We start from the raw sequence: 11892 nt of genomic DNA on the forward strand, positions 1-11892 counted from the left end.
GAGACTTTTGGCAGGTGTGTCCTCTGACCACACTTAGAAAACCAATGGTCTTATCAGTAACAGAAACAGATTTCTGCAGAAGTGCTGGAATGGCCTGAGTGGCTCTGTGCCATTGTGCTCCCAATTTACATCTCACTGTCAGGAGTTGTACATTTATAAATACAAGTAATAAGTATAATATAGCCATTCTGCAGTTGATCTTTGCTATTTTTTATTGCATCAGAACTCAACTTTTTTTTTTTTCCAATCCCATATTTGAGACATTTAATGTGTATTTTTCCATCTTAGATTCAAACCTTTATGGATCTCTGGTTAGATTGGCTAGTCAAGGGGTAGTTTACTAGCTCAGTAAATCTCAGTGTAGCAGCTGACTTGGAAATACATCTCACACAAATATGAAGAAAAACATTCCTTTTTGGCCCTGCAGTCATATGTTTGAAAAAATAGCATAAGCATAATAGAGATGTCTTGATCTCTCTTGGGCCAAATAGGTGGTTAAAAAATATAAAAACCAGTTTATTTTCTTACTATGTATACAATCAAGATCTGCAATCAACATTTGTGAAACAAATTATCCAACCAGAAGTCTGCATAGCCAGTTTATGTAGTCAGAGCCAAGTAACCAAAAGAGTAGTGGAAATCACATCGGTGTTAACACCTCTCATCCAGACAGCTGGGGTTATTTCGTTTTGCTTCCCTGGGATGGCTCCTGGTCTGTTGTCTGTCTGTTATTGGAGGTAAATTCTTTGTCAAGGAAATGGCCAAGACACAAACCCTCATGCTGTGGTTCTGTATATACTTAATCGGGATTTCCAGTGAGTGTTACATAGCACAGGTATTGAAAACAAGCTCCAAGCTGTCAGACGTGGCTATTTGTCCTTTTTATATTTAGCGCATTTGATAGTGGTGCTCAGTAATAATACAAGGGATACAGGAATTTTAGGAGCATTAAGTAATTACCGTGTCTGTGGAAAAACAGCTCTTGTTAACAACTCAGGCTTGTAAAAATTTTTCAAAAACTTTTGGAATCACAAGTGTTGAAGAACTTAAAGTGGAGGATACCTCACATGGACAAAAGCAGTTTCTATTGTCTTATGGTCTTAAGAATTTGCTGAAGGGTCAGTTAGGACTGAAGAATGGACATCAGCACAGCAGTGAAATTAAAGTGGCAGAATACGACTTTAAACACATTAAAAAATGGGAGAGAATAAGGAGCAGGTGCCTGCCTTAAAGCACAGCATTGCTTGGGAGCAGTGTGTGGTAAACAGACTTTACATCATGCAGCCACAACAAGCTGGGGGGATATTTCCAGATTGAACGTGCAACCAGCCTTGCCATGAAAGTGAAATCCAGGAAGAGGATGCTGCAATCTGACCAAAGCTTTAGATCCCAGGAACAACCAAGATTCGTGATGGCTGCATCTTGGGTCCTGTGTGGAGGATTTGTCAAGAATGGGACCTGAAAGCTTCAAACCAGCCTTTGACCAGAAGCTCAAGGAACCTCTGCTTTTGGGCTATCAGGGCATGCCATTCCCATCCTGGTCAAAATTTCTCTAGTTTTGTGTTCAGATATTCATGGGAGCAGGAACTGCAACGCAGGTCTTCCCTTCTTCCTTACAAGTGCAAAGCAAGGGAAAGCCCCTGGTTACAGTTTCTCCCTGGCCATGCCAGCGCTCCTTGGGCTTCATAAACCCTGACAGCATGCGCCGTGAGAAAACTTCATCAGAAGGACTGTGACACGAGGCCTCCTAAGCTGTTGGTTAGCACTGGCTTCTGAGACTCAGAGAGATGGGCTCAAAGCTTCTCAAACTGAGGTGACAGTGGAATCTGGGTTTCCCAAGTCCTGCGTAAATTAATAGATCCTAATCCGTGCCTGCTGCTTGGGGTCTGTGGGTGATGCAAGGAAAGAAACAGCTCAGATGTGGTTCCCAGCAGTGCTTCAAGAGTGCGGCCAAGAGCTGTGCAGTTGCAAGGGAATCTGGGACCTACCCTGTCCCTCTTTTCCTAGGTAGGATCAAATGCTCCTAGACTGGCTCTGATGATTTTTTTGACCTCTTCTTAACATGCCCAGAGTAGATCTCTAGATACTCAAAGAGTATCTTGAAAAGAGTATCTTGAAAAGTGGTCACTTACAGGCAGCTTATTCTCTTTGTGGATCTAACAGTGAAAATACTGAAGCAGTTTTTATGCAGCCTTTGTGGTGAGGTGAGGGGAGTAGAAAAGCAGCACTGCAAGCACTTGAGCAGGTTTCTGAAGCCACAGCTGGCATGGCCAAGCTGCCCCTGCCTGTTCCAGCTGTGTCCTTGCTCAGGCTCCGTGCCCAGGACTGGGCAGGTGTTGGAAGCTCTTGCTGAGAGCTCTCGCTCTCCCCACCAGAGGCAGATTTCATCCGGCTAGATTCCAGATCACAGAGAGCAATCTGTTGCATTCACTGCACCGTTTGACTTGTCCTCATCTGATACCGAAGATCATATCAGTAGTATTGCGCTCCTAATTTGCAAGTGATTTGCACTCCAAGTTGCAGGAACAAATAATTCCATGTATGATTTAGAAGATGTGGCCTGTGGAGTCTATTTGCAGTAACCATATTAGTTAAATTACCAGTGTGATTAACTGTAAGAATGAATGCGCTTTCAGAAATGCCAAAGCAATTATTTCTGGTAATTTATTCCACTCCTTACAATATGGCCACAAGAATCTGAATTAGTGTTTTCAGATAATATATTCCATATTTTGTGATGAGGACTTGAGAGAAATTTGTTCTTTCTAAGGCAATTAGATTATACTAATTTGGAGAACATTTTCAATGTTCCTTATTAGGGTTTAGTAAATTGCAAGTAAAATTATTTTCAGTGTAGGTGGTCAGCAACATACTTAGCAACAAAGTACACTACTAGACTCCCTTGTTTCTGCATACTTTCATTTGGTAGGAATAGAACAACATATATGAGGTGAGTGTATATGTATAGATATTTTATGATTACAAACCCAACCTCCACTTTTAGAGTGGCACCAGTTACATGTTTACTTCTGTGTTAGTGGCATTCCCAAATTATTCATCTGGTTAGAGATTAGCATCACCTCACTTGGGCTCATTTAACTGTCTGTTTGTTTTCACAAATGTTTTTGGGAAATGATCTGTCTTATAAGAAAAAGAACAGCTTTAAAACATATTGTTGGTTTGTTCCTTTTGGGCTGGGTCCAGTACAGAATGCAGCCACACAAGTAGTTGAATTAGCACAACAGAAGAGGTTTTAATTTGCAGGCAGGAATGAGGGAAAACAGTCTGGATTTACTGGAGTGGTAAGACATTCTACCAGATCTTGCACCAGCTATAGCATGGAAGTATGGCACTGAAGTCTATTTCTTTGAGTTGAGAAACTGCTTCGCATTTTTATTGCTACTTGCCACCTTTTAAGTATTTTAATGTTGAATTTAAGAAACACAATATGGATTATATAAATACTGTCTTTGCTTTTAAATTGTTTGGTGGATTGTGGTTTGATTTGTTACATTTTTCCAGGGACAAATGTGTTGCTGGGTTTGTGGGTAATCGAGTGTAGGTATTTCTCATGCGTATTACTACACGTTAGTTTAGCCAAGCTTGATTTGAAAGAATATTCATCTTTAAAGCGGTGGCTCAGGAGTCATGACTGTGAACAGAAGCTTCTTCTGTACTTCTATTCCAAATTGCCATTTCACTATTAAGTCTTCAATTCTTATTTCAAAGAACATAAACATCATGATTAGGAGCCTCATTGCTGAAAGGTCAGATCTTTCTCTTTCAGGACAATCAGAGAGCTCTGCCTGTTCCTGTTGAAAACTGGAAAATTGTTATTTACATAGTCTCTTTTTGGCCCTTCTTAAATTCAATGTTAAGGTCAAAATAATTTCTGTTTACCACCCACACTTACACAGAAGTTGGATGTACTATGCATGCCTAACTTACATGCTGAATTAAAGTTGTATCTTTTCAGCTGTTGGCCTGTCTTCATGTGAACCAGAGCACTTATTTCAGTTAAAATACATGCAGGAAAGTAAAACTGCTTAAAAATAAGATTCAGAGGGATGCTCAGGACAGCTGGTTAAACACATGTGCCTCTATGAAGACTTGAATGGCAGTTGCACCAGTTCTGCCTTAATTTCTCAGTAAATTGATGTGCAACAGATGCGTTAATTTTTTTTCTGTTAATGTTCTGCTACAGTAAAGGCATACACGCTTAATTCTAATTCAGAAAAAAAAAATATCTGCCTTACTAATTCTTGAAAGTTACTATATACTCCTTCACATATCATGTATTCAAACTCATGCCAAACCCCAAAATCTTTGAAATATATGACATGAAAAGACTGAAGAATCATGCAGGATGGAGATTTTCTGTTAAATTTGTATGAGAAAATTCATGTTTGCAACAATGAACCGAGAACGACCACCATTCAACAAAAGACTGAACAAAAATGATGCTTACTAATCAAAAGAGCTCTTACAATTGAAGAGTAATAACCTGTAATGATACTTTAATGAAGAGAGCATGGGGCTTTGGAAGCTGTTTGCCTTTCACATGTAAATATGACAGTGTACCTTTTCTACAGAACTGTAGGGTGTTGTTTTTCAGACAATTTTTTGGGAATATTTGTTTGATATGAGTAACTGGATTTTAGAACAACTCTGGACCAGTGTTGGAAGTCAGCCGCCAGCTTTCATTAGTTTGATATAAATAATAAAACCAGCAGACACTTGGAACAGCGCAACCCAATAGAAATGAAACTGTAGACTTCTGCCCTTCATTTTTCATATGTCATGTTAGCCTTGTGTCTTTTTTATTTGTATCTATTGCACCAGATATTGATGGGGATTTTCAGAAGCAGTTTTGACATAGTAAAAAAATTCTTTCACTTGGTTACTAAATTCATGTGGGTAGTTGAAGTTTTAGAGCAAAATTATTACTTCTGTTATTTTTTATATACTGATTAAAAGTTATGGTCTTAAGGAATGCATAGAAAGCTTGTAATAATGACAGAACCCAAGGGAATGGCAGGAAGATGTGCCAGGGGAGGTTCAGGTTGGACATTAGGAAAAGGTTCTTCCCCCAGAGGGTGGTGCAGCACTGGAACAGGCTCCCCAGGGAGGTGTCACGGCCCCAGCCTGACAGTGTTCAAGAAGAGACTGGACAAGCCCTCAGACACATGGTGTGACCTGTGGGGTTGTCACATGCAGGGACAGGAGTTGGACTCGATGATCCTTGTGGGTCCCTTCCAACTCAGAACATTCTATGATTCTGTGAGCAATACGATTTGAACAATTCATGATACTGCTGTAGAAATGTCTCATTACTGCTAAATATTGCAATGTTATTAAATCTTTCTTGACAAGGAGCCAGTGAGTTTTCAATGTGGTTTGGGTATCTATTTCCTACTTCACTAAAGTTCCCATGTTCTTTATCTGACCTGATATTCCCCCTGACTGGAGGGCCTGGGGTTTGCACCCAGGAGACTTCACCCCACATGGCAGCCTGTAGGACAGAGGGACACTGAGTGGGGACAGAGAGATCAGTGCCCCTCTGCAGTCCCCTGTCCGAGGGTGCAGGTCCTCTTGCTCTAAGCCAGCGCCTGTGCTCCTCAGGGTGTGAGTCCTTATGCCAGGACATTCTCCTCCCTTTCTCAAATCCCTAGAGCTTCACCGACCCTACAGGTCCAACAGTTCTTCTGCCATCCGGTATGTGGTAAGCCAGATGTGGTGCAAGGGTGCCAGAGGCTACAAACGACTGTAGAACAGGGCAAGTCCACAGGTATCCTGGGATCTTGGATGTTACTCTACACTCATTTATCAATATTTATGATTTCTAGTATCATTTGGTGTTGTGTACATTTAGAGTTTTCCTTATTTTATGATATTATCAGTATATCATGCATCGCTGTGCTGAAGTCAGGGGGTTTTATCCGTTGAACAGATAAAAGAAACTGGAAGGCAGAATTCCCTGCACCATTGCAGGGAACAGCATTTAAAATCAGAAGTGACATGGAGTGACTGTCATATTCATGAAAGAAAAACTGAGGCTTCATTCCCACTCAGGTTTGGTTATTTTTTTTTTGGTGGCACCTTCAATATATCTTCCAGCTGAAGGCTTGATCAAAATTCCTACACTAAAATGTTTCTGTATTAAGTTTTGAATACTTCTTCCCTTGTCTGGTACCCAGCTATCTGTCACTGCTGTTTTTACAACTGAAATTAAAACATGCAAGAAGGTACAAAAATTGTTACTCTTGGATGTGGAAATAAAGTTTCATATTGTGCATAAATCAATACTGTGTTTTTTAGTTACTAAGTTAAAGCAGCTAGTGAAATGAGAAGAGCGTGAACAGAGAAGAGAGAATGGGAAGGGTTCTTGACTTGTTGTTTACAGTCCTTACTAATGGATATCTGGAACTTGATTTAGCAGATAATGACCAAATGTTTTTAAATCAAACAATTCATCTGAATTAGAACATTCCTCAGACACTGCAGGTTTTGACATAATGGTGACATTGTAGCTGAATTCCTAGGGGGGATGTATTCATCCAGAGACAACGTATTTTAAACACAGTAGACTATGGATAATGTAAATCTGGTTACTTCTGTGGGCAGACTTATGTTTTGCGTATGCTGGCTGCCCTTGCAGAGCAGGCGGTGACAGAAGTATGGTCCCGTAAAAGAGATTTACAATGCTGCTTGCCTATTAGTAAAAAATGGTAATTTTAAAATGGAAGTTTTGGTACAGGTCATTAATTTCGGGCCGCGAGGTGTGGCGTGGTGGTGCGGTGCCCGCAGTCGTGCCCCACAGCGCGGTGCGATGGGGACTTCGCTTTTGTCTCCGCAGAAGCAGGGGGTAAGAAGCTGCGGAGCACGGTCCAGAGGAGCACGGAGACGGGGCTGGCCGTGGAGATGAGGAACTGGATGACCCGTCAGGCCAGCCGGGAGTCGACGGACGGGAGCATGAACAGCTACAGCTCCGAGGGAAAGTGAGCAGTGGTTATTACTGTGGTTACCTGGCGTTTTTCTCCATGAAACTGGTAGTTGGACAAAAGTGAGGTGAACACTGTAGGTCCTGATAGAGTTGCCTTCACAAGTTAATGGACCAAGCCTGTCTTCCCCTGTGACCAAAAGAGTCCGTAGTTGTTGGTGCAGGAAGGATGAGGATGATTTCTGCGGTGCACCTGGGGGTCAGAGCCACCAGCCGGCGGTGTGGCAGGAGGGGCAGCGGCTGCGGTGCAGGGGGTAAAACACCGAAAAGGACAGTTTCTCTTCAGAAAACTTGTCACTCGTGTCTGTACTTTGCAGAACAAAGCATTTCCAGAGCAGTTCCAGGTGCCATTCACTGGGCTCAAGAGTTTTTCAAAGATCCTGCTAATTAGTCCTGAAGAAATTATCTGGGCAGAAGTATGAAATTGTCATGCATCACGCTTGTCATAAAAGCCCAAGCTGAAAAACTTCTGAGTGGTTTGTCCAAGACACTGCTCAGAAAAACCTTGTTTGGGATAGATATATTAGTGGTACTCACAGCACTGAACAATATATCTTACACGTCCAAGTTGATGCACTATATGCACTTGGACATTTATTTATGGTTGATCATTACAACTCTCATTAATTCTTGTTGCCTTCTAATGGGTCACAGATAATTTATGGCAAGAATTTGAATTTTAAGTTACTTTGGCCATTTGCCACAGTGGATTTAAGTTCTGTTATTGAATATATGTCATTCTCAAAGACACTCCTAACAAAATGTTTATAATGGATGCTGATTTTAAAAGGCAATTTTAAAAATAGTGACCAGTATTCAGTCTATTGCACTAATTTCACTTGATACAGTTGATATTCAGCCACTGAGTTCACATTGACTGAGAAATATGAGCAATTTTACCTTCATGTAACTAAATTACTGGTAAGGGCATGTATTAGTATCTTATTAAACTGGTCTCATATGAATACTACAATAATTAACAGTGGTCTTTAATATATTGGGGAAAGAGAGCATGGTGGAAGAATATTACTGTAGAAATTAGACACAGTAAGGATTAGTGCTTCCTTCACCTGTTTGGTTATATTCTGGAGGCTGAATTACTGCTCGTTGAACACTGTAAAGTTTTGAAAATTACAGTAATTGTTTTGCAATCTTGTCAGTGTAAACAAGTTCCTTGTGACCAGTAGTACCAAAACCACAAATGCTAAATGCAAAACATCTAGAAAACAAAAAAGGGCAAATTCAAGTGTGTTTATTGTTGGTGTTTTTCAACTTTGTTTTTTAGTTTGATTTTCCCTGGTGTGAGGTTGGCTGCAGACAGCCAGTTCAGTGATTTTCTGGATGGACTTGGTCCTGCCCAGCTTGTAGGACGGCAGACTTTGGCAACACCATCGATGGGTAAGCATTTATATCCTGTAGATATAATATAATCTACTGGGTCTGATAATTAGAACATAGAAATTATCTAGATTCTAGTTCTCTAAATATGGATTTCCCATGTGGTTTTGAATAACTCAGTTAAGACCAAAACTATAACCTCAGCCAAAGTTGGACATAACTGTGGATGCTTATTAAGACACTCAAAAGTAGAAAAGTGCTTTGAAAAATTCTGTCTTTTATCTCTTGTTCAGTTTTCCATCTTTAACATGTGGCTAATGAGACCAAGACTTTTCCCAAATCATTTGGGTAGTATTGAATAAAAATGGGAATTTAGGTGTGAAGTATTTGTTATTATTGTGCTTACAGGCTTTTTTATATTCACAAGTTATATTGTCATACTTTGTCATAAACTAGATGCCTAATGAAGAGACTTCACACAGTTTTACAGAGCTGCTTCATACTAATTTCCTTGGTGCCTTTTTTTGTCTGAAATTCTTAAGACCAAAAAAAAAATTTGATTTGAAGTGATAGGTGCATGGAAAATAGGAGATAAGATGTTATTGCAGGGTTTTTAAATTATTTACTAATGTGACTAGTAGTGAAGAGGACAAGTATTAAATTATCTAGTAGTGTTTAAATCTGGATCATACCTATTGGTGGAATGCGGAAGACACAAGTCACCACATACTCATCTGAGATCTTCCCATAGCTTTCCGTATATTTATGTATTTCTGAATTACAATGCCAGGATTTCTTTTTCTAGGAGATATCCAGGTGGGAATGATGGACAAGAAAGGACAATTGGAAGTAGAAATAATCCGAGCTCGTGGCCTTGTTGTAAAACCAGGTTCAAAGACACTGCCAGGTAAGGAAGAAAAAATCTTAGTGACATGAATAATGTTTTACCAAAAAACCCCTACAACATTCCCCCCAGCTTCTGAGGCTTTACTGTTCAACTTAGGTAAACTCTTTTAGCAAATTCACGTATCTGTAGGTTACAGTACTGTACACTGAAATGCAAAATGTACTGAAATGACATACAAGCTTACAGTACGTATGAAAAATCAACCCTGCTTCAGGAGAAAAAAAAAAAAAAGACTGATCTCTGTGGTACGAGAACACACAAAAGAATTTCAGTAATAAAAAATGAGTCCTTGGTTATGGGGTTGAAAGAAAGGTATACACTAAAGACGTGATACAGGAATGTTAGGGGTGAAGACAAAATCAACAAGAGGTGTGCAATAGCTACCTAGTCGAAAAGTAGACCAGTATTTGATACTCGCTCCTTATTTTATAGTCTGATGTCCTATAACACTGTGTGAAAAGGACAATATAGTGATATTTTTAGCAAGTTCTTCTGCCAAAATAGAAATCGTGTCAGAGTCTTTTCTTCACCGAATTTCACCTTGTAGATAATTTTAAATTATTAACAATTTGGAGCATTGATCCAAATCTCACGAAAGTCAATGCAAGTCATTAATTTACTTAACAGGCCTATTTTGCATACTATACAGTATAGGGATACTATATATAGAGAGAAATATCTAATTTTTCCAGGTCAAAATCTGAATTGTTTCGTGGCAAAAGAAATATATAAACAGAAGTAAAGAAAAAATTATGCCATGGAAAAAAATAAAGAAAATGCATGGATGCTTTGCATGTGAATAAATGTTCATATTGCTTGTTATGATTTGTTCATGTAAGTTATATGTCCAGTAAAAGGCAGATTTTATCATACGGTGATAGAACACTGCATCTGTTAAGCAAAAAATCTGGACAACTTCTTTACTTATTGTTCTTTATTTTCTTCTAAGCACCATATGTAAAGGTGTATCTATTAGAAAATGGAGTCTGCATAGCCAAAAAGAAAACAAAGGTAGCAAGAAAAACGCTGGAACCACTTTATCAGCAACTTCTATCATTTGAAGAAAGTCCCCAAGGCAAAGTTTTACAGGTAACTTGCATCAATATTCTTCTGAATCTGAAAGTATCAGCTGTACAGTTTGCACTGAATGAGTTTCAGACTCCTTTCATGCTTCGTGCAGGTCGAGAGAGGTTCCCCTTCCCCTCTACTCTACCCTGGTGAGACCGCATCTGGAATATTGTGTCCAGTTTTGGGCCCCTCAGTTCAAGAAGGACAGGGAACTGCTGGAGAGAGTCCAGCGCAGGGCAACAAAGATGACGAAGGGAGTGGAGCATCTCCCTTATGAGGAAAGGCTGAGGGAGCTGGGTCTCTTTAGCTTGGAGAAGAGGAGACTGAGGGGTGACCTCATTAATGTTTATAAATATATAAAAGGTGGATGTCACGAGGATGGAGCCAGGCTCTTCTTAGTGACAACCAATGATAGGACAAGGGGCAATGGGTTCAAACTGGAACACAAGAGGTTCCACTTAAATTTGAGAGGAAGCTTCTTCTCAGTGAGGGTAACAGAGCACTGGAACAGGCTGCCCAGGGAGGTTGTGGAGTCTCCTTCTCTGGAGACATTCAAAACCCGCCTGGACACCTTCCTGTGTAACCTCATCTGGGTGTTCCTGCTCTGGCAGGGGGATTGGACTAGATGATCTTTTGAGGTCCCTTCCAATCCCTGACATTCTGTGATTCCATGATTCATTTGGCAAGTTCTGCTATTTCAAGTCCTCGTTGAGCACACAAATACTACAGTAACAACTACTGATGCAAGTAGACATTGCTGAACAAAAGTTAATTCTAGATTATTTTGCCTCTACCATGTGTATGGGCCCATTAGTATTATGGATAACTGCTCTGTTACTGCCTAGGTCGTTTCTGTCACTGCATCGTGGTTTGTATGCACAGAACTAAACTGTTCCAGCAGTCAAGTATCTCATTGCTTACTATAATTAAATAAGTAGAGGCATTTGAAGAATCATATTGAAGCTCTCATCATTTTTTTTCTGATTTTTTTCTATTTTCTTGTGTTTCTTTTGCTAACAGATAATTGTTTGGGGAGACTATGGACGTATGGATCACAAATCCTTTATGGGAGTGGCACAGATACTTTTAGATGAACTGGACCTGTCCAACATGGTGATTGGGTGGTTCAAACTCTTCCCTCCTTCTTCCCTAGTAGACCCAACTTTAGCTCCTCTCACTAGAAGAGCTTCCCAATCATCTCTTGAAAGTTCAACAGGACCTTCGTATGCTCGCTCATAGCAGCTGTGAAACTGTTGTCATAGCAACCAGCGTTACAAAAAAAAAATTACAGGTCGCAAACCCTGGTAACACTGCATGCTTAATGTTGTGTCTTCTGAGCCTGTTTCTAGGGCTGCAACGCGATCCTGTGTTCTCAAGGAAGTTGCACACATTGTGCCCTATGGAAGGCCCTCAGGTGAAGGACTGAAGTCATGAAGAACTGATAGGTTTGGAGTTCAGGGACACTCAGTTTCGGTCCAATCTGAAGCCATGGACTAAACTAAAAGAATCAATCTGTTTCATGCAACAGAAGTCCTTTTAAATGGCATATCTGTTTTGTTGCTCCTGTTTCTTTATTTAT

At 40.1% G+C, this 11892-nt stretch overlaps 1 protein-coding gene across 42 annotated transcripts in view; it reads left to right on the top strand.

Moving 5' to 3' along the window:
- The window catches only part of RIMS2 (regulating synaptic membrane exocytosis 2), a 479246-nt gene extending 467694 nt beyond the window's left edge, over positions 1 to 11552 (top strand). For 41 of the 42 annotated variants that reach the window (XM_065627842.1, XM_065627852.1, XM_065627847.1 and 38 more), the window contains 5 exons: positions 6857 to 6998; positions 8286 to 8398; positions 9144 to 9245; positions 10195 to 10334; positions 11334 to 11552. In XM_065627842.1, the coding sequence (XP_065483914.1) occupies positions 6857 to 6998; positions 8286 to 8398; positions 9144 to 9245; positions 10195 to 10334; positions 11334 to 11552 (716 nt within the window). The remainder of the gene's footprint in view (positions 1 to 6856; positions 6999 to 8285; positions 8399 to 9143; positions 9246 to 10194; positions 10335 to 11333) is intronic. The other variant, XM_065627879.1, reaches the window with a different exon arrangement.
- Positions 11553 to 11892: the final 340 nt, after the last annotated feature.

This window comes from Caloenas nicobarica, chromosome 2 (genome assembly GCF_036013445.1).
Source record: "Caloenas nicobarica isolate bCalNic1 chromosome 2, bCalNic1.hap1, whole genome shotgun sequence".
Classification (NCBI taxonomy): domain Eukaryota; kingdom Metazoa; phylum Chordata; class Aves; order Columbiformes; family Columbidae; genus Caloenas; species Caloenas nicobarica.